General features: G+C 44.6%; 1 protein-coding gene across 3 annotated transcripts; it reads left to right on the plus strand.

Moving 5' to 3' along the window:
- On the plus strand, positions 1 to 22,264 carry CBLC (Cbl proto-oncogene C). 3 transcript variants are annotated; one of them, XM_058195690.1, is made up of 11 exons: positions 5 to 499; positions 7,185 to 7,331; positions 8,017 to 8,173; positions 11,552 to 11,673; positions 12,310 to 12,447; positions 13,580 to 13,667; positions 15,325 to 15,456; positions 16,684 to 16,866; positions 18,908 to 19,024; positions 20,300 to 20,463; positions 21,082 to 22,263. In XM_058195690.1, exons 1-10 carry the CDS (start codon positions 159 to 161, stop codon positions 20,435 to 20,437), a joined length of 1,563 nt encoding a protein of 520 aa, XP_058051673.1. In that variant the 5' UTR covers positions 5 to 158; the 3' UTR covers positions 20,438 to 20,463; positions 21,082 to 22,263. The 3 variants fall into 3 exon arrangements, with proteins under 3 accessions (XP_058051674.1, XP_058051673.1, XP_058051675.1); XM_058195692.1 differs by lacking the exon at positions 5 to 499 and adding an exon at positions 4,749 to 5,064; XM_058195691.1 differs by lacking the exon at positions 20,300 to 20,463 and having other exon boundaries at positions 1 to 499; positions 21,082 to 22,264.
- Positions 22,265 to 22,779: the final 515 nt, after the last annotated feature.

Genomic DNA, 22,779 nt, shown 5'->3' on the forward strand with positions numbered 1-22,779 from the left:
CAATCCTCCAGTTCCCTCCCTCCCTCCCTCCCTTCTTTCTTTCTTTTGAGCTGGTTAGGCTCCTTCCTGGCACACAGCAGTGCCCTCGCCAACTTCCAGGTTGGCAGCAGGAAACTGCCAAGCTCCCTCCTTTCTTTCCCTCACCTGGGAATTCCAGCATGGCAATGGCACCTGGGCCAGCTTGGATGCCTCGCCGGTCCGGTGCCCACCGTTCTTTGGAGAAAGCCCTCCAGGGGATAACCAAGCTGCAACAGCTGGTGTGCCAACCTCAGGTAGCACTTCGGAATAGCCCACCTTACCTGCCGTCCCTCCTGCCTTGCATCTACCAGCACCTGAGCCTTATTCGTGAGCATTACGGGGCCGGTTTGGCCAAGGTTTGGGAATCAGACTTCTTTCGTGTTTTTATCCTGAATCTGCTGGAAAAGATTAAGCAAACCACGAGGCTATTCAGAAGAGGAAAAGACAAGGAGGAGATTTTGCTGGAAGGCTCGGCTGCCAGGTAAAAAAGAAAAAAGAAAAGAAAAGAAAAAAAAGTATATTTTATAACCGTTCATTTTATTTTCATTGCATTTTTTTTTTTAACTTCAGGATCTCACTGTACTGTTTTAACGTTGCATTTACCTCATGGTCTGGAAGCCGGAGCCGCCTTCAGTGAGCTCCAAAGAAATACTTCTAAAATATAAAAAATACACTGTTTCAATTAGCTGCAATATTGTTTTTATTTATTCGTTTATTTAATAAATAAGCAATAATTATATATTGTAGCTAATTGAAAGGGTGTAGGGCTAACATTTTAAGGATCTTTTTACTTATTTTATAATTTGTAAGCCGCCTAGATTCATTTTAGAGGGAATTTGGGCAGCATAAAAATTTAGTAAATAAAAATAAATAGCATATACTTACTTCCTCAATAATTATTCTTCGGTCCATAGTTAGGATCTGAATTATGAAGTGTTCCCCGGTCTTGGTTAATCTAATTATTGATGATGATACAATTTTTAATTGGGATACATTTTAAAATGTTCAGTTGACTGAATTTCATGTTTAATGAATAAAAGAATTATTATTATTATTTACTTTATTCATTGACCATGAAACTCAGTCAACTGAACATTCAAAAATACATCACAAATAGCTTTGACTGGTGCTAATGGTTGATACGGGTTGCTGCCAGCGTCCTAGGTATCAACCAAGTACCTTCTTAAGATGTACGATGTTCCAAGTAGTGCAGTTTTTTGCAGTTCTGCTGGTGTTATTGCAGGAAGCTGCAGTTTCTTGATGTATCTTATATAATTCTTGGACATGGTACCAAGTGCCCAGATGACAATGGGTATCACTCTTACATGTTTCATCCATAACCGTGTAGTTTCAATGGCCAGGTCGCGATATTTCATGATTTTTTCCAGTTCTTTTTCTTCAACTGTGGCATCTCCTGGTGCCGCGATGTCAATAAATTGTACGTTTCGGTTTTCCACAACTGTGATATCTGGTGTGTTGTGTTCCAAGTGATGATCCGTCTCTTTTCAAAAGTCCCACAAGATCTTCACTTTCTCATTTTCTGTAACTTTTTGCACTTTATGTTCCTATGACTTTTTGGATACAGGCAAGTCGTATTTTTTACATAATGACCAGTGGATTAATTTAGCAACTCGGTCGTGTCTAGCTTTGTAACCAGTTTGTGCGATTTTGCTGCATTCACATATTAAATGTGAAACATTTTCGACTTTGTTGTTGTTGTTGTTGTTGTTATTTTATTAATAATTTTAAGAAGATACTTGGTTGATACCTAGGATGCTGGCAGCAACCCGTATCAACCATCAGCGCCGGTCAATGATACTTGTGTTTTTAAACGCTCAGTTGACTGAGTTTCATGTTTAATGGATAATAATAATAATAATAATAATAATAATAATAATAATAATAATAATAATAATGATATAAAATGACAACAACAAACAGCAACGAAACACTAATAATATCGGTAATGATAGAAACCAAGGTTGAACTATGTGATGTCAAACTATTAATGGGAGACAATGACAACTGGAACAAAACATATTGGCAAGAACCAGAATAGTAAAGAAATGAGGAATTTTTGTGCACAAGAGAAGGATATGTGGAAGGTATCATCTTAATCACCTCATCTTTGTGATTGTATTAAGACCTTGATACCTAGTTGGTGCCTGGTACTTAAGGAATGATGGGCAGAAAATGTTTTTGTTTAGCCTTTCAATATTATGTACCTTTTGTTACTTGACTTGTTAAATTGTTCAGTTTAGGGTAGCATTTCTGAACCTTGTCCACTTTAAGAGGCATGGACTTCAATTCCCAGAATTCCCAGAATCCCCCAGCCAGCATTGCTGGGGAATTCTGGGAGTTGAAGGCCATGCCTCTTAAAGTGCCCAAGGTTGAGACAATGGTTTCAGGCCTGTATTCCAACTGCAAATATACAACCCTCTTTATACAGATGGATAACTGTCACACAAAATTTAAAAAAAAAAATATCTAAATAAAGAGCTATCTAAATATTATTTGTGGCCTAGGTGTTTGCTGCCTAAGATGGGCAGGCAGCCAAATAAATCTTTTAAATACATACGTATTGGCCAAAATATAAACGTAGGTAAAAAGGCGAAAAAAGAATATTTTACAATCACTCATTTTTATTTTCATCGCATTTTTAACCAAAACTCAGGATCTCTCTTTGTCGCTTTATTGTTTTAATTGTTGCATTTATATCAATGTCCGGAAGCCATTTTTAAAGCCGCCTTTGTTGAACTCTGAAAAAATAGTTTCGAAGTATTAAAAATACAGAGTTTCAATTAGCTACAATATATAATTATTCATTTATTCATTTAAACGTAGCTAACGAAGGGGAACCAATGAAGAGAGAGCAAGGCAACTTTCAACTTTTTAACCGCCCTGAGTCCTTCGGGAGAAGGGCGGTATACAAATGCAATTAATAAATAAATTAATAAAAAGGAAGCGCAAAAGCAAATCTTAATTTTTTTTAAAAAAAACAATATTTTATGTCCTAATATAGTAGAATAACTCCTGTATCGTCATAACTCACCCTTATAACTCCAGTATCTCCATCAAGAGAAAAATGGACAAGAAATATTTCTTTTGCACTAAATGTGCAGCCTTTCTCAAAGTCGGAGAGATTAAGATGCGTGAACTTCAACTCCCAAAATTCCCTCTTCTGCTGGGGAATTCTGGGAGTTGACGTCTACACCCCTATTATAATTGCAAAGGTTGAGAAAAACTACTCTAGATGGCCTTTCCAACAGAGAACTGTAAAATAGAAAAGATTGGACAGCCATTTGTCCGGAATCCTATAAAGTCACCTGCTTGAGTAGCAGGTTTATTTATTTATTTATTTATTTTGTCACAACAGTATACGCAAACATTGACGTAAAACAACAACATTTATATAAGCAAAAAAAAAACATATATATATAAGCAAAAGTATGCAATAACTGTATTAATTTGATATAAAGAAAGGGAACAATAGGACAGGAACGGTGCGCCCCTTATAGTCCTCTTAGGAATGGGGTAAGGTCAATAGTAGATAGTTTTTGGTTGAAGCTTTGGGGATTTTAAGAAGAGACCACAGAGTCAGGTAGTGAATTCCAAGCGTTAACAACTCTGTTACAGAAGTCATATTTTCTGCAATCAAGATTGAAGCGGTTAACATTAAGTTTGAATCTATTGTTTGCTCTTGTATTATTGCGATTGAAGCTGAAGTAGTCTTTAACAGGAAGGACATTGCAATAGATGATTCTGTGTATTTTTATTTTATTTTATTTTGTCACAACAGTATATACAATCATCAACATAAACAATAATCCATCATGAGAGAAAAAGTATATATAAGTAAAAGTATAAGTAAAAGTATGCATATAATACTATAATGAAGAGAACAATAGGACAGGAACAGTAGGCACTTTTGTGCTCTTATGCACGCCCCTTATAGTCCTCTTAGGAATGGGGTGAGGTCAATAGTAGACAGTTTTTGGTTGAAGATTTTGGGGTTTTGAGTAGAGACTATAGAGTAAGGTAGTGAGTTCCAAGCGTTAACAACTCTGTTACAAAAGTCATATTTTCTGTATTAAACACAGGTCTTGTCGGAGTTCTAAGTTTTCTAATCCCAGGATTTCAAGTCTGGTGGTATAAGGTATTTTGTTGTTGTTTTCAGAGGAGCAGAGAACTCTTCTTGTAAAAAAAGACCTCCAAGATCCCTTCCAATACTGTTATTCACTCACTTTGGCCCCCACTCCTGCTTAAAAATCATAACTCGGTAATATAGGCATAATAAGCCATTGTTAAAAGCAGAAGAGGAAGGGCTGATAAACGAAAATAAGAATCATTATTTTACACTGTTTCCCTCTTATCAGTGGTGATATGGTGGTTTGATAAACAGCCTCAACTTTCCCACCTGTGGGCCTCCTCAGATAAAAATTGTAAATTCACAGGTGCCAGAGAGAAAGAGAGAGAAACCAGACCGGATTTTGAAAAAAAATGGGAGTGCCAGCTTATCAAACTACCTTTGGCACCCTCTAGGTCTGCATTAAACCTGCCTCAAAATATATCCGTTGCTATAATTTCTATATACAGTAACAGAACTATATTTGCAAAATAAGAGTAAAGTTAGCTGGGTTTGAATCAGGGCTGTTGGCCAAGTTATTGTTTATCCCTCTCCCAATCCTTGTCTGCCTTCCCACATCAGGCTAAGCCATGGTTTGTTAAAGGGGTGGCTGCAAGGCGCAAGGGATCTGAAAATCCAGGCCACACGGTTGCAGCTGCCATCTTGACTTATTTGATTTTCCCACGCCTGTCAAACTCACGGGCACTCTAGGCTTTGCTCAACCCTAGATTTCTGACGAAGCCCTGAATCCATGCATTGAGCTAAGCCATGAACGGCCTTACAAACCAACAATGTTTGCTTTCCGCCAACAGTTTGAGCCGACCGTAAACAGGATTGGGAGGATGTGGTTTTATTACAAGGCTTATTTGGGCTTCGTGCAACCCGGTTCTTTGGACTTTCAAATCGTGCCCACCCACCCGGTAAATATAAATGCTCCCCCCACTTTTTTAGTGATTGTAACGGTTGCAAGAAAAGGAGGGCGGGGTTGCATACTGCCCACTTCTGTATAAATCTGACAACGATGGCCAATGCTCAATCTGTGATTCGTTTACCCCATCTGTAAAATGGGTGCTTTTAAAGACGACGTTTGGGGCTCCAAATATGACGTTTGGGGGTCACAGGCCTTTAATGAGCCTCCTCAAACATGTCTCTTGCGTCAGTTCTACCCTTTATTGACGTTCTAACAACCATTCATGGGTGATGGAGGAAATTCATTGCTCTTCGGTGCCTGTCTCTTCTGCAGCTGCTATAAGCATTATATTGCAAAATAAGAGTAAAGTTAGCTGGGTTTGAATCAGGGCTGTTGGCCAAGTTATTGTTTATCCCTCTCCCAATCCTTGTCTGCCTTCCCACATCAGGCTAAGCCATGGTTTGTTAAAGGGGTGGCTGCAAGGCGCAAGGGATCTGAAAATCCAGGCCACACGGTTGCAGCTGCCATCTTGACTTATTTGATTTTCCCACGCCTGTCAAACTCACGGGCACTCTAGGCTTTGCTCAACCCTAGATTTCTGACGAAGCCCTGAATCCATGCATTGAGCTAAGCCATGAACGGCCTTACAGACCAACAATGTTTGCTTTCCGCCAACAGTTTGAGCCGACCGTAAACAGGATTGGGAGGATGTGGTTTTATTACAAGGCTTATTTGGGCTTCGTGAGACCCGGTTCTTTGGCCTTTCAAATTGTGCCCCCCCCCCGGTAAATATAAATGCTCCCCCCGCTTTTTTAGTGATTGTAACGGTTGCAAGAAAAGGAGGGCGGGGTTGCATACTGCCCACTTCTGTATAAATCTGACAACGATGGCCAATGCTCAATCTGTGATTCGTTTACCCCATCTGTAAAATGGGTGCTTTTAAAGACGACGTTTGGGGCTCCAAATATGACGTTTGGGGGTCACAGGCCTTTAATGAGCCTCCTCAAACATGTCTCTTGCGTCAGTTCTACCCTTTATTGACGTTCTAACAACCATTCATGGGTGATGGAGGAAATTCATTGCTCTTCGGTGCTTGTCTCGTTTGCAGCTGCTCTAAGCATTATATTGCAAAGATTCCAGGCTCCAAGCAAACAGAGAGTCATGTTAAAATTCACCTCTGGCAGATAGGTAGAACCTGAACTAATTCACTTTTCTCCAGGCCAAACGTATCAGCAAAGCTGTTCAATAAAGACCAGGCTGTCTTTCCTTCCTTCCTTCCTTCCTTCCTTCCTTCCTTCCTTCCTTCCTTCCTTCCTTCCTTCCTTCCTTCCTTCCTTCCTTCCTCTCTCTCTCTCTCTCTCTCTCTCAGCAATCTTTGAATAGAATAGAATTTTATTGGCCAAGTGTGATTGGACACACAAGGAATTTGTCTTGGTGCAGATGCTCTCAGTGTACATAAAAGAAAAGATACGTTCATCAAGGTACAACACTTACAACACAATGATAGTCTTAGGGTACAAATTTAACACTTAATGATACAACACTTAATGATAGTCATAGGCTACAAATAAGCAATCAGGAAACAATCAATATCAATAATTGTCAGTGACTACTTCAGCTACAACCGCAGCAATACACGAGCACACAATAGATGCAAACTTAAAGTGAACCGCTCCAAACTCGACTGCAGAAAATATGACTTCAGCAACAGAATGGTCTTCGCCTGGAATGCACTACCTGACTCTGTGGTTTCATCCCCAAACCCCCAAAATTTTAACCTTAGACTGGCTACTGTTGACCTCACACGATTCCTAAGAGGTCTGTAAGGGGCATCCATAAAAGCACCAGCGTGCCTACCATCCCTGTCCTAATGTTCCTTTTAATTGTATTCATTTTATATATTCAATTCATGCTTATATCTATATATGTTATCTAATACAGGGGTCTTGAACCTTGGCAACTTTAAGCCTGGAGGACTTCAACTCCCAGAATTCCCCAGCTGGGTAATTCTGGGAGTTGAAGTCCTCCAGGCTTAAAGTTGCCAAGGTTCGAGACCCTTGATCTAATACGACCAAATAAATAAATAAAATAAATAAATAAATAAAACTTTTCCTTCCCTTCTCGTTACAGGAGGAATCTAACGAAGCTTTCCCTGATCTTCAGTCATATGTTGGCTGAACTACAAGCCGTGTTTCCCAACGGGGTGGACCAAGGCAGCACGTATCAGCTGAGCAAGCAAGAGGCCCAGGTTTTCTGGAGGGGCACCTGGAGGGAACGGTGAGCCCCCGAAAACCAGTTTTACAAGACCTGTACAACGCCTTCCCAGATCTGTTCCTCATCCCACGTTTTTTTTTGCTCTTCCTTTCTGCACACATCCTGTCTCTGCTTCCATCAGTAGTACAGGAAGGTCTTCTAATCCAACCCCCCCCTGCTGAAGCAGGAGACCCTACACCATTTCAGAAAAATAGTTGTCCAATCTCTTCTTAAAAACCTCCAGTGTTGGAGCACTTCACAGCTTCTGGAGGCAAGTTGTTCCACTGATTAATTGTTCTAACTGCCAGGAAATTTCTCCTTAGTTCTAGGTTGCTTCTCTCCTTGATTAGTTTCCATCCATTGCTTCTTTTTCTACCCTCAGGTGCTTTGGAAAATAGCTTGACTCCCTCTTCTTTGTCGCAGCCCCTGAGATATTGGAACACTGCTATCATGTCACCCTTAGTCCTTCTTTTCGTCACACTAGACATACCCAGTTCCTGCAACCGTTCTTCATATGTTTTAGCCTCCAGTCCCCTAATCATCTTTGTTGCTCTTCTCTACACTTTTTCTAGAGTCTCAGCATCTTTTTTACATCGTGGCAACCAAAACTGGATGCAATATTCCAAGCGTGGCCTTACAAAGGCCTTATAAAGTGGTATTAACACTTCACGTGATCTTGATTCTAACCTTTCCTTTTTCTTCTCTGTAGGAGCCTGGTTCCCTGGTCTGAATTTCAAAAAGGTCTCCAGCAAGTCCATTCGGTAGATTCTGGTCCGATGGCCGTAGCTTTGAAGTCCACCATTGACCTGACCTGCAGTGGCCACATCTCCATATTTGAATTTGACATCTTCACTCGTCTCTTCCAGGTAGATCGTGGGAAGCTATTTATTTATTTATTTATTTTTATTTCACTTTTCTTTCACCCCACCTTTATTATTTTTATAAGAAATATACTCGATACTCCTTCCTCCTCCTATTTTCCACACAACAACAACCTCGTAAGGGGAGGCTGGGCTGAGAGAGAAGGACTGGCCCAAGGTCATCCAGCTGGCTTTCATTCCTATTTGGTACTAGAACTCCCTGTCTCCTGATGATTGGCCCAAAGTCCCCCCCAGCTGGCTTTCCTTTCTAAGGTGGGACTAGAACTCCCGGTCACCTGATGATTGGCCCAAAGTCACCCAGCTGGCTTTCCTTCCTAAGGTGGGACTAGAACTCACAGTCACCTGGTGATTGGCCCAAAGTCCCCCCAGCTGGCTTTCATTCCTATGGTGGTACTAGAACTCACTGTCTCCTGGTGATTGGCCCAAAATCCCCCCAGCCGGCTTTCATTTCTAAGGTGGGACTAGAACTCACAGTCACCTGGTGATTAGCCCAAAGTCCCCCCAGCTGGCTTTCCTTCCTAAGGTGGGACTAGAACTCACAGTCACCTGGTGATTGGCCCAAAATCCCTCCAGCTGGCTTTCATTCCTGTGGTGGTACTAGAACTCACTGTCTCCTGGTGGTTGGCCCAAAGTCCCACCAGCTGGCTTTCATGCCATCTGCAGTGCTTCTATTTAACACTGAAAATGAAACATGCCACCGATTACACGCTAGCCGAAAGGTTTGAAAAAAGAAGAAATCTGGAAGCTTTTTTAGGCGCAAGGGAGCCGAATTTGGGGGCGAAGAGAGCAGCCTCGTAAATCCTCCTTGATGCTTGGTGTTGTTTCTTTCTTTCTTCTCCCTCGACTATCAGTCGGTGAGTTGTTGATCCGCGGGCAGGATGTGGCTTAGCGGAGTCCATCCTTCAAGGCTGCCAGGGCGGGTGGAAAGCGAGGGTCAACAAACCCAGAGACAAGAGTTTCTGAAAAAAAAAACCAAAAGTTTCCATTCCTGAAAGTGGAAAAACAGCTCGCCTTCTTCAAAGAATGTGGGTGGAGAACCGAGGTGCTCGATGATCAACAGCCTTAAATATCTTGGCTCAATTCACACAAAAAATAAAACCTCAAGAACGTGTGTCAAACAGAACCGCTGGGTTTCAAATCGGCGGCTGCATCGAAAGGAACTGACCCCTTTCGGCTGGATTTCCAGAACGAGCCGTCAAGGGGGCAACCCAAGAAATCGGGTCTCCGCCAGGCCGTCCTAGTATCTAAGGACCGAAAGGAACCGCGGCAATATTTTCAGCCGGACGGTTGCGGGGTGCAGGCGAGCAGAAGGGCAGGGCTGGCTGGTGGCGGAAACCCTGAGGTCCGTGAGGAAGTGGGTGCTCTCCCCGCTCTTTAGCCACACAGACAATCGGTGGTATCGCAATGGAAAAAGTTGCATTCTGCCACCTCCAGCAACCTGGGTTTGCAACATCTTGCAGTCGCCTCTAGGCGAGATCAGCAGCATACACCTTTCATAAATAAATAAATACCTTTTTTTTTTTTTACAAATAGCTTGTAGTTTCAACCTATTTTAGGAAGCACCCAGTCCTGGCAGGGTGAAGGAAATCAAGTGTAAAGTTAACTTGGAGTTACTGCCCAAGCGCAAGAGGCTAGGGCCAACCCTTCCTAAATTCCTTGGAACCGTATCTACCTGTTCCCAAGAACTGGCTGCCGGATTGGGAGATACCTGCACAGGTAGACCTTGACTTAACAACACTTTGTCTGCTGCTGGCCATTCAAAGTTACTGTTGTGTCTGCGCCCACCGAGCCGGGCCTCCTGCCAGAAAGTGACTTGGAGCCGGGCCCCCTGCCAGAAAGTGACTTAGAAAGTGAGGGGGAAGGGCCGTCAGGACTTACCTCAGGAGCACCTGCTTCCCTGGCTCAGCTCCAGGAGCCAGAGGCAGGCCAGGTGGAAGAGATAACGAGGCCTCCGTCTCCTGACTCTTTCCCCCCCCAGGCCACGCCTTCAGAACCAGCTGATGGCAATCAGGCTTGGTTGGACCCTAGGTTTCGTAGGCAGGAGAGGAGGGAACAACAAAAGCAGGGGTGGGGCAGGCCTAGGAAGTGCTGAGTCATGGAGCCACACCCCACAGGATATAAAGGCAGCAAGAGCTGCTGTGCCTCTTCGTAGCAGGCAAATCAGCTGATTAACTAAGAGCTGAAGTTTGTTCCTGGGTGACTCATCGGCATCGAGGGAGATAACAGAGACACTTGGCAGATGCTTGCTATTTTGCTACCAGAGCTGATAGTGCCGGCTAATTAAGCCATCACTCGGACGGAGGCAAAGGAGGACAGAACAGTTACAATGGCGCTGAAAAAAATGAATTACGATCGTTTTTCACACTTCTTCATTGTCTCCTTTTAATGACCCCCATAATCCCTTGCAGAGTGGAGTCTGGGCAACTGAACGGAGCTGGGGGTTTACTGGCCGGATGCCCTTCCTATCGCCAATGCGGAGTTATATTCAGCGGATATATTCCCATCGTGCCCAGAGAGAGAAAAATATCTGCCTCTACCTAGGATCGAACTCACAGCCTCCTGATTGTGAGGCGAAAGCTCCACCTCTAGGCCACCGTGCCACTCTTATCGTTTTGCACACTTAAATACTCTCTAAATTTGTCTATTAAATAAATGTATACGGGTATTCCCCGACTTAAAACAGTTTATTTAGTGACTGTTCGAAGTTACAACAGCACTGAGTTAGTGACTTACGGCCGTTTTCCTCACTTACGACCGTTGCAGCGTCCCCACGGTCACGTGATCAAAATTCAGACGCTTGGCAATTGATTCACATTTATGACGGTTGCAGTGTCCCTGTTTTGCGACTCTGTGACAAGCCAGGGAAAGCCAGATTCACTTAACAACCGTGTTGCTAAGTTAACGACTGCAGGGGTTCCCTTAATAACGGTGGCAAGGAACGCCGTAAAACGGGCATAAAACTCACTTAACCACTGCCTCGCTCAGCAACAGAAATGTTGGGCTCGATAGTGGTCGTAAGTCGAGGACTACCTGAATTCTAGGCCGAACGTGATAAAGGAGTCAGCTCGAATTCTGCACGCCTGGGTCCTGTTTGTTCGCACCTGACAACACACCACAAAATGATCAGTCTCACCAGGCTCAAGGAAGCTGTGTGAAATGAGAAAGCTGTAACAGTAAACTGTGATTTATCCTGAGGCAAAAAATGTTTTTAAATGCTCTCAATTTGTCAGTTGATTCTCTCAGGTTTTTTTTTCCTTGCAAAAAGGCTGTTGGCTGGGAACATGAATCTGGATTTAAGATGGCATTTTCTATGACTTGCTTTCCTTTCCCCGTCTAATTCTTTTCCCATTTTCTCTTCACAAGCCTTGGCCAACCCTGTTGAAGAACTGGACTTACCTAGCAGTAACACATCCAGGTTACATGGCGTTCCTCACTTACGACGAGGTGAAGGCACGGCTGCAGGTATATGTCAACAAACCGGGCAGGTAAATATCTCTCTAGAGATTGTATTAATTTGGAGGAGGGGGGTGGGTTGGATCTCAAAAGACCTGCTCTCTCAGGCCCCCGCTAGTTGATCTTATAATAAATTTTAATGAAATATTTTTTTTAAAATTTTTTTTCCTGGAAGCGCTGTAAAACTGCCTACCTATTGTTAGAAGTAGTTCTCGCTTAATGATGGTCATTAGGAACTCCAATTTCCATCGTTAAGCAGTGAGGTCATAAAGTGGAAGGTCATATAGCCACGCTGCTTAGTGACGGGAGTTCCAGCAGACCCCAATTACTAACATTAAGCAAATCCTTGTGGGTTGGTATGTGAGGACCTCATGTAGGTTTGATTTCCCTCCGACTTCCCCACTGACATCGTGGGAAGCCAGCAGGGAAGGTTGCAAATTGTGATCGCGTGACCACCTTGGCTGAGGAATTCTGGGAGTTGGAGTCTAGACATCTTAAAGCGGCCACGTTTGAGAACCACAAATTCTGCAGGAAGTTTGTCTTTTCCTACCTTAAGCTCTGCCCCCACTCGGGTTCAAACTAGCTTGCTTGCAAAGCATTCTCAGTAGCCATCACTCTCCCTGCCACCCCAATTTTGGATTCAGATTCTTGCTGTCTTCCTCCCACAGCTACATTTTCCGGCTCAGTTGCACCCGGTTGGGCCAGTGGGCAATCGGCTACGTGACGGCCGATAGAAGCATCTTGCAAACCATCCCACAGAACAAGTCCCTCTTCCAGGCCCTGGTGGATGGACACAAGGAAGGCTTGTGAGTATCAGTGACGCAAGTGGACGTAAGAGGATGATCCTTGATCAGAAATCCATAAACAGAGTCCTAATAGCTTTCTTCTGGATCAGAAGTGGGTTTCAGCAGGTTCTGACCAGTTCTGGAGAACCAGGAGCGGTAATTTTGAGTAGTTCGGAGAACCGGGAGTAAAAATTCTGACTGGCTCCGCCCTCATCTATTCTCTGCCTCCCGAGTCCCAGCTGATTGGGAGGAAATGGGGATTTTTGCAGTAACCTTCCTCTGGAGTGGGGAGGGAATGGAGATTTTACAGTATCCTTCCCCTGCCATGCCCACCCTGCCACGCCCACCAAGCCATGCCACACCCACCAAGCCACACCCACAGAACCAGTAGTAAAAAAATTTGAAACCCACCACTGTCAACCAATGACACAACAGAATTCAAGCTGTCAAAATCTCCGGAACAAAGACTTTGAATTGACCCAAATTTGGATTTATGGAATAATGTAACTCTGGAGTTCTGTGTGTCTATTTATTAGATTTTTATTCTGCCTTTATAACTTCATAACTTCATTCAAGGTGGCAAAAACACCTAATACAGGTGTTTTACACCTAATACACTTAGTGACCATTCAAAGCTACAACGGCACTGAAAAAAAGGAACTTATGACCATTTTTCATACTTACGACCGTTGCAGGCCAAAGTCGCATGATTAAAATTCAGACACTTGGCAACTGACTCATACTTATGACGGTTGCAATGTCCCGGGGTCATGGGATCCCCTTTTATGACCGTCCGATGAACACAAAGTCAATTGGGGAGCCGGATTCACTTAACAAGCGTCACTAAGTTAACAACTTCAGTGATTCACTTAATAACTGTGACAAGAAAGGTCGTAAAATAGGACAAAATTCACTTAACGTAAGTCTCACTTAGCAACAGAAATGTTGGGCTCAATTGTGGTTCTAAGTCAAGGGCTTCCTGTACTCCTTCCTCCTCCTATTTTCCCCACAACAACAACCCTGCGAGGTGAGCTGGGCTGAGAGAGAGAGAGAGGGACTGGCCCAAGGGCAGCCAACTAGGAATTCTGGGAGTTGAAGTCCACACATCTTAAAGCTGGGAAACAGTGGTTTAAAAGGCACCTCTGTCTTGTAGCTACCTGTATCCTGATGGGAAAAACGTGAATCCGGATCTGGCAGAATTGATGGAAGGCTCTGCTCGAAACCGAATTAAGGTCTCCCAGGTAAGTTAGTCCTTACAAGGCTGCAGGTGTTGTGTATAGAGAGGTGTTAAGACTGGAAGAGCTATAGGCCAACCTCTCTTAGGAATTGTTCATGCCATAATCCTCAGCTGTTTTCCAGTAGATGATAGTAGTAGATATAAAAATATAGATAGATAACAGGAAGATGACATGGATGGATGGATGGATGGATGGATGGATGGATGGATGGATGGACGAAGATGGATGGATGGATAGATAGATAGATAGATAGATAGATAGATAGATAGATAGATAGATAAATAGATAGATAGATAAATTGGCTATATGGATGGATGGATTGATAGATAGGAAGGATGGATGGATAGATGGATAGATAGATAGATAGATAGATAGATAGATAGATAGATAGATAGATAGATAGATAGATAGATAGATAGATAGATAGATAGATAAATTGGCTATATGGATGGATGGATGGATGGATGGATGGATTGATAGATAGGAAGGATGGATGGATAGATGGATAGAGGTAGATAAATAAATAGATAGATAGATAGATTGATTGATTGATAGATTGATAGATAGGATATATGGCTGGCTGGCTGGATGGCTGGCTGGCTGGCTGGCTGGAGATGGATGGATGGGCGAAGATAGATGGACGGATGGCTGGCTGGATGGACAGATAGATGATAGATAGATAGATAGATAGATAGATAGATAGATAGATAGATAGATAGATAGATAGATAGATAGATGATTGATGGATGGATTGGATGGATGAATGGACGGACGGACGATAGGATGGTGGATAGATGGATGGAGATAGATAGATAGATAGATAGATAGATAGATAGATAGATAGATAGATAGATAGATAGATAGATAGATAGATAGATAGATAGGATGAATGGATGATGGATGGATGGATGGATGGATGGATGGATGGATGGATGGATGGATGGATGGATGGATGGATGGATCATGGATGGATGGATGGACAATAGGATGGATGGATGATGGGTGGATGGGCAGGCAGGCAGGCAGAGAGAGATAGACAGAGGAAGAAGAAGAGGAAAGAAAAGAAAGCAAAGAGAAGACAAGAGTAAGGGAAGTGGAGAAGAGACAGGAAAGAGAGAAGAGAACAAGGGGAAAGGGAAGAAGAGAGAAAGGGAAGAGAAAAGGAGGAGACAAACGGAAAGGGAAGAGAGAAGATAACAGAAGGGAAAAGAAAGACAAGAGAAGAGAAAGGAAAGTGAGAAAAGAATACAGTGGAAAGAGAAGAGAAAGGGAAGAGGGAAGAGAACAAAGGGGAGAGAGGAGAGGAAGAGAAGAGAACGATAGAAGCAGGACAGTAGTGTTTTTAAAATTTCTCATTCTCACTTCAGTAGCACCTCAGTACTCAACTGCTTTGAAACTCACCCAATTTGGTACTCAACACATTTTGACGTGAACGTTTTGTCCCGGTACTCATCATTTGTTTGTTACTTGACAAACAAGCTGAAACTTGCCAGTGTCAGCTGCCTTGTGATTCACTACCTTCACTCACTATTCCTGACGGGAAAAATTTGTTTAGTACTCCTTGCTCCTGCCGGGAACCAATTAACAACGAGTACCCAAGCGCCACTGTATTTCGACTCCGGTTTCTCACCTCTGCCTGTCCCTTCTTCTCCCTCTGCAGGAACAGTTCGAGCTCTACAGCCAGGTGGAATCCACCTTCCAGCTTTGCAAAATCTGCGCCGAGAACAACAAGGATGTTCAAATCCGGCCGTGCGGGCATCTTCTCTGCCGGGAATGCCTTAAGTCGTGGCAGGTGATTTCCTTCGCCTCCCTTTCTGGGTTGTTTTTTTCCCCCACTGTTTTTAATTCAAAATATTTTTATTAAGAGGATAAGATAAAATACAAATAAAAGAAAGGATGAAGGGAAAGGAGGGGGGGAAAGGGGGCTAAGAGAAAGTGAGGGATAAAAAGGAAAAACGAACAAAGCACCGAATTCCAACTTTTTTCAGTGCCGTCGAATGCCGTTAGTCCTCGACTTACGGCCATTCCGTTTAGCGACCGATCAAAGTTACAACAGTACTGGGAAAAGTAACTTGTGATCGTTTTTCAGACTTAGGAAGCATCTAAGTCAGGGGTCTCCAACCTTGGCAACTTTAAGCCTGGAGGACTTCAACTCCCAGAATTCCCCAGCCAGGACTTCCCTCAGACCCTCTCTCACTCTCATTATAATCTCCTTCCTTCCTTCCTTCCTTCCTTCCTTCCTTCCTTCCTTCCTTCCTTCCTTCCTTCCTTCCTTTTCTTCTTCTTCCTTCCCTCTTCCTTCTTTTTCCTTCTTCCTTCCTTCCTTCCTTCCTTCCCTCTCCTTTTCTCATCTCCCTTCCTTCCTTCCTTCCTTCCTTCCTTCCTTCCTTCCTTCCTTCCTTCCTTCCTTCCTTCCTTCCTTCCTTTTCTTCTTCTTCCTTCCCTCTTCCTTCTCTTTCCTTCTTCCTTCCTTCCTTCCTTCCTTTTCTTCTTCCTTCCCTCTTCCTTCTCCTTTCTCCCTTCCTTCCTTCCTTCCTTCCTTCCTTCCTTCCTTCCTTCCTTCCTTCCTTCCTTCCTTCCTCTTCCTTCTCCTTTCTTCTTCCTTCCTTCCTTCCTTTCTTTTTCCTTCCTTCTTCCTTTTCTCTTTTCTTCTTCCTTCTCCTCTCCCTATTTTTCCTTCCTTGCTCTCTTCCCATCTTTTTCTTTGCCTTTCCTCTTTCTCTTTCTCCTTTCCTGTCCCTTCTTGCACGCTCAAATGCCAAAGGAGTGGGGGAAAGGCCATTTTCGGCTTCCTGCAGCCCTCACACACGGCCCGCCCGAACTCCGTTTTTGCTGGCAGAGGCACCGCGGGCCGGTCCTTTGCTGTTTCCAAGGTGGGCTCGCGGGCCAGATCTAAACACCCCATGGGCCAGATCCAGCCTGCGGGCCTTGAGTTTGACACCCTCGTTCGTAGCTGACATTGGGCGAACCGTATTCCTCAAGTCCAAATTCTAACGGGACCCTCTTTGCTTCTTGCCAGCTTTCAAAATCCCCCACCTGCCCCTTTTGTCGCCAGACGATCTGGGGCCACGAAGATGTCGAGGTCAGCCCTTATAGCTCCAAAGAGGGCAGCCCTACGACCAAGGACGAGAGCGACGAGGGGGATCTGGAGGATGTGGACATGGTGTTACAACAACTGATGCTCATGCGCCAGACTCAAGCGGTCAGTGTGAGATAAGGGGAGGGGGGCTCCCGATTTTGAGGAGCATCACTATTGCACCCAGGGGCACTGAGGGAAGAGGTGGGTGGGGCTTAAAAGGTGGCCACTAGGACCAGGGCATTGAAACCCCGCCCCTTTTTAAGATACGTGTTGCCTAAGAGCAGCCAGGTAACGTAAGGCGGAGCCTGAACGCATATCCGCCAGAGCCATCTCGACATTTTTATCCCATCCTAAGTTGCAACCTCCTCAACGTGTCGGTTTCCTTTTTTAAAACTTTAATGTTATTAGTTTATATCCCGTTTTTATTATTTTTTTACAAATAAATCAAGGCACGGAACTTATATAATAATCCTTCCTTCGCCTATTTTTTCCTCACAACAACCACCCTGTGAGGTGAATTGGGCTGAGAAAGAGGGACCGGCCCAAATTCCCCTGTGTTCATGGCTAAGGTGGGACTAGAACTCACCGTCTCCTGGTAATTGGCCCAAAGTCGCCCAGTCTGTTTTTGTTCCTAAGGTGGGACTAAAAGAACTTACTGTCTCCTAGTGATTGGCCCAGAGTCACCCAGCTGATTTTCGTGCCTAAGGTAACGCTAGAACTCTCCATCACCTGGCGATTGGCCTAAAGCAGGGATCGGCAACCTTAAACACTCATAAAGAGCCATTTGGACCCGTTTCCCACAGAAAAGAAAACACCGGGAGCCACAAAACCTTTCCCCGTGCCTGACTATTTCTTGAGTGGCCACAAAATTACCATATGTAGTTGAATTAAATGTTCTGTTTTCTTCTGAAACTTTACTTTTCTTGGATTTATCCATGGTTGGCCTACCGGGGGATTGAAAAGCTCAATAAATCGGGTGCCGATGGGTGTCACACATTGGCGGTTGTGACACATACTTTGAGTGACAGGGAGCTGCAGCAGAGGGGCGAAAGAGCCACATGCGGGCTCCAGAGCTGCAGGTTGCTGACCCCTGGCCTAAAGTCACCCAGCCAGCTTTCGTGCCTAAGATAGTACTAGAGCTCTCAGTCACCTGGTAATTTTTTTGTTTTGTTTACATTTATACCCCGCCCTTCTCCGAAGACTCAGGGCGGCTTACAGTGTATAAGGCAATAGTCTCATTCTATTTTGTATATTTTTTTACAAAGTCAACTTATTGCCCCCCCAACAATCTGGATCTACCCAGCCAGCTTTCGTGCCTAAGGCGGCACTAGAACTCACCGTCTCCCAGTTTCTAGCCTGGTGCTTTAACTACTACACGAACCTGAGGTGTTTTTTTTTTTCACCCCTGTTGAGTTTTTTCTCTGTGGAAATGGGGGTCCCCGTCAATCAACCGAACCGGTAGCGAAATTACTGAAATATTTTTCCCCGTTTTCTTGGACTGTCCAGAATGCAAGGCCTTTGTTGTGCCTCACCCGCCCTCCTCTCCTCAGCCGGGCCCCTCCCATCTCCTGTTATCTGAGCCAGAGGCTGATAGTGTAGAAGAATGGCCTGGCATGCCTCCAGCCCCCAGCCCTGGCACCATGCCCGGACAGACTGAGCAAACAAACCTCCCTCCTACAGCGTGTGAGCACGAAGCCAGCCACGAGCTAGAATTGCCGGCAGCTGAGGAGGACGAAAGGTGGGCAGATCCCCGCTTCTGGAGAATGGAGAGGCGACGTCAGCAAAAGGAAGGGAGGGGCAGGCCTGGATAAGTGCTGAGTCATGGAGCCACACCCCATGGCCTATATAAAGGATCTGCTTTCTGGCATTCCTTGAGTCAGGCAAAGTCTCATCTGGTCGCTGAAGTCACACCTTGGATTCCTGCCTGCCCTGAGGACTCTGAAAGGACTTTGGCAAAGCTGCAGAGGCTTCGTGGCCACGCTTGATACAGACTTCCCAGACCCGGTCGTCGGAGGAGGAGTGGGACATGACAGCCTTGACCCATCCGAACGTTTCTCCTGCTTTGCTGTGGATTGTGAAGTGCGACAGATTGCTTTCCCCTCAGGATGTTAAATAAATGGCGAGAAAGGAATTGACCCTGTCCTTTCTCCCTCCTCCGTTCTAGAGAGCAGGTCCCGTTTCATCTCCCAATCCGGACTCCGTGTTGCAAACCCCTCCAGTACCTCCAAGACTAGATCTCCTGCCGCAGAGACCCCCGGCTCTTCCTCTTCCAGACTATCAAGTAAGTGAAACCCTCGACTTACAAGAGTTCATGTAGTGACCAAAGTCGCAGCAGCACTGGAAAAAAAAAAGCGACGTAGGACCGTTTTTCACACTTACGACCGTTGCAGCCTCCCGATCAAAATTCAAAGGCTGGGCAACCGACTCATATTTACTACGGTTGCGGCGTCCCGGGATCACGTGATCCCCTTTTGTGACCTTCAGACGAGCCAAGTCCATGGGGAAGCCAGATTCACTTAATGACCGTGTTAACTTGACTTAACCACTGCAGTACTTCCCATTAACAACTTGTTGTGGCCTGTCGGCCACCTGCCCCTCTAGCAGCCGAATCAGAGGAGGAGGAGGAGGCGTGGGAGTCGGGGTCAGCATCAAGGCAACCTGAGAGCTCCGAGGGGGAAGAGGGAATGGAGCTGGCAGAGAGAGAGAGAGAGAGAAAGAGACGGAGCCTGGCCCGCCCCGTTAGCCCTCAGATGGAGAGTCAACAGCCCCCAGGACTGGAGGTGGCTGATGAGGAAGAGGAAGAACAGCTAGTCCAGTGCCTGATCTGCAGATGCGCAGAAGGCAGAGGAGAGGAGAGCAGTGGAAATCTATGGGCCGGTCCTTGGGACGGAAGAGCCACCGCTGCTAGCGAGGCCCCACCCAAGCTCTGGGGATCAAAGGCAGGGGGGTGGAGATGAATAGATGCGGCAGACAACTATTCATCTCCCGGGCAGACTGCAGTGAGAGAAAATTTTTGCCGGGGGTTGCTGGTGCTCCTTTTTGTTTGTTTGTTTGTTTGTTTACATTTATACCCCGCCCTTCTCCGAAGACTCAGGGCGGCTTACAATGTATAAGGCAATAGTCTCATTCTATTTGTATATTTTTTTTTTTTACAAAGTCAACTTATTGCTCCCCCAACAATCTGGGTCCTCATTTTACCTACCTTATAAAGGGTGGAAGGCTGAGTCAACCTTGGGCCGGGCTCGAACCTGCAGTAATTGCAGGCTCTGTGTTCTAATAACAGGCTTCTCTATTGCCTGAGCTATCCCGGCCTCCTAATAAAGGAATCTTTGAGTTAACTTCAGAGGGTTTGTCGTATTTGGGGAGCTGGGTCAGAACACAAGCAAAGGTCATAAAATGGAACCAAAATCACTTAGCAAGTGTCTTGTTTAGGAACAGAAATGTTGGGCTACAGCCAAGGACTACCTGGGAATAGGACTGCTGGGCATCTAAGACGTCAATCCCAGTTATCTCCTCACCACCACCCCCCACCCCATTCCTTCTGCTGCCCATTTAGACTGTCTCCCCTTCGGCCCACTGGATCAGGGATCGCCCCTTGCCAAGCCTGCCTCAAGAACTCCCTCCGTCCATCCCGGCATGGAACACCTCCGCAGCTTCTCCATTTGAGGAGAGGCGACAGGAATCCCAGCGATGAGCTGCTTGCAGACAATCCGGGAGCAGGTAAAATAGACCATGATCTAGGACACGGGGTCTCCAAACGTGGCAACTTTAAAGAGAATAGAAGAGGAATAAAACAATAATAAGAATAGAATAGAATAGAATAGAATAGAATAGAATAGAATAGAATAGAATAGAATAGAATAGAATAGAATAGAATCAGGGGTGAAATCCAGCAGGTTCTGACAGGTTTTGGAGAACCGGTAGCGGAAATTTTGAGTACTTTGGAGAACCGGCAAATGCCACTGAATGGGGTGGGAATGGAGATTTTGCAATATCCTTCCCCCAGGAGTGGGGAGGGAATGGGGATTTTGCAGTATCCTTCCCCTGCCACGCCCACCAAGCCACACCCACAGAACCGGTAATGAAAAAATTTGGATTTCACCACTGAATAGAATAGAATAGAATAGAATAGAATAGAATAGAATAGAATAGAATAGAATAGAATAGAATAAACTGGGTGGGACCGCAGAGGTCTTCTAGTCCAGCCCCCTTCTCAAGCAGGAGAACCTATACCATCTCAGACAAATAGCTGTCTGGTCTCTTCTTAAAACGGGTGGGGGGGACTAGATGACCTAGAAGGTCCCTTCCAACTTAATCTGTAATTTTGTCCTCTTCTAGGGTCGTATCTGATCTGCGCTGTCCGATTGGTGGAATTGAGTCTGGGGGAGCCCGCCAGCGGCTCTGTCTACTCAGTCCTTCCACATGGCCAAAGGAAGGAGGAGTTGGCTTACTCACAGTTCTGATGCTTCACCCAGCTTGCTTTCCAACGGAAGGAAATCAGCCGAGCAAAATCAGATTGTCCTTTTGGAAGGACAATCGGGATGTTTTTAGGAATGTTTTACATAACACGTGTATTTTCCTGGATGAGCTACCATGATTTCATTATTCTATCCGGAACTTCGTAAGCATGGCTATCACTAAACATCTGAAGAATCACACGTCCCTGTTTCGGGAAAAGAGGATCTACCGGATAGTAACTACATGATCACCATTCATGCCTTTTAACAATCATTCTCGACCCTTCCTTTGCCACAAAACCCCGTCAAATACCTTTTGTGGCCACGGACCCTCAAGACTTAAATCATAATATTTCTTCAAGCCCCATGATGACATCGTAGCCGCGATGGTGCAGTGGTTAAGCATCGCAGGCTAACTCTGCCGACTGCCAACAGTTCGATCCTGACCGGCTCAAGGTTAACTCAGCCATCCATCCTTCCGAGGTCTCTAAAATGAGGACCCAGGTTGTTGGAGGCAACGCGATGACTCTGTAAACCGCTTACGAAGCGATACATAAGTCTACTGCTCTTCCTCTTTCCCTTCTCCTTCCTTCCTCCCTCCCTCCCTCCCTCCCATCGTTCCATGGTGCACAGTGGTTAGAGTGCAGCATTGCAGGCTAACTCTGCCATCTGCCAGCAGTTCGATCCTGACCGATTCAAGGTCGACTCAGCCTTGTGTCCTCGCGAGGTCGGTAAAATGAGGACCCAGATTGCTGGGGGGTAATATGCTGACTCTGTAAACTGCTTAAAGAGGGCTGTAAAACACCGTGAAATGGTATATAAATCTAAGTGCTATTGCTATTGTCCCCCAGGGCTCCGCCGACCACAAACTGGGGAAGCACTGCATTATAGCACAGTCGCCTTATTCATTTTGGAAAGAGAGTTGGCTTTTCTAACTTATTTTTCTCTAGGAAGCTGTACATTTCTTCTTCAGCAGCTTTTTCTGTTCAAAACCTTACATCCGGAGGAGAAAGCATCAGAATTAAACTTAAGTTGATCAGCCTTTTTTTTTTTGTATCTGGATACTGTCTCTATTTATTTCCTGGGTTGAATGGATTTATTTATTTATTTATTTATTTATTTATTTATTTATTTATTTATTTATTTATTTATTTATTTATTTATTTATTTATTTATTTATTTTGATTTTTATACCGCCCTTCTCCCGAAGGACTCAGGGCGGTGTACAGCCAAGTAAAAATACACTATAATGTTGAAGCCGTCCACCAGGTGGCGGTGTTGCCTCAGGAGAAAAAAGGTGGATTTAAGGTCAAAATCAAACTTGTAAAAATAGGTACTCTGTTCTCTTTGGGGATTTTTAATTATATTTTTCTTAGATAAGGATGTGGGTGCGATCTATTGTTTATTTATTTGCACCCCGCTTTATTATTTTCGCTTTATTATTTTTAGCAATAGCTCAAAAGTGGCAAACACCGGCCCAATTTTCCTCCTGTTTTCCTCACAACGACCCCTCTCTTCACTGAAAAAAAACTTCTGGGATGAGAAGTAAAATATTTTCAAAGAAAAAGCCAAGAAAGTC

This window comes from Ahaetulla prasina, chromosome 10 (assembly GCF_028640845.1).
Source record: "Ahaetulla prasina isolate Xishuangbanna chromosome 10, ASM2864084v1, whole genome shotgun sequence".
Lineage (NCBI taxonomy): Eukaryota > Metazoa > Chordata > Lepidosauria > Squamata > Colubridae > Ahaetulla > Ahaetulla prasina.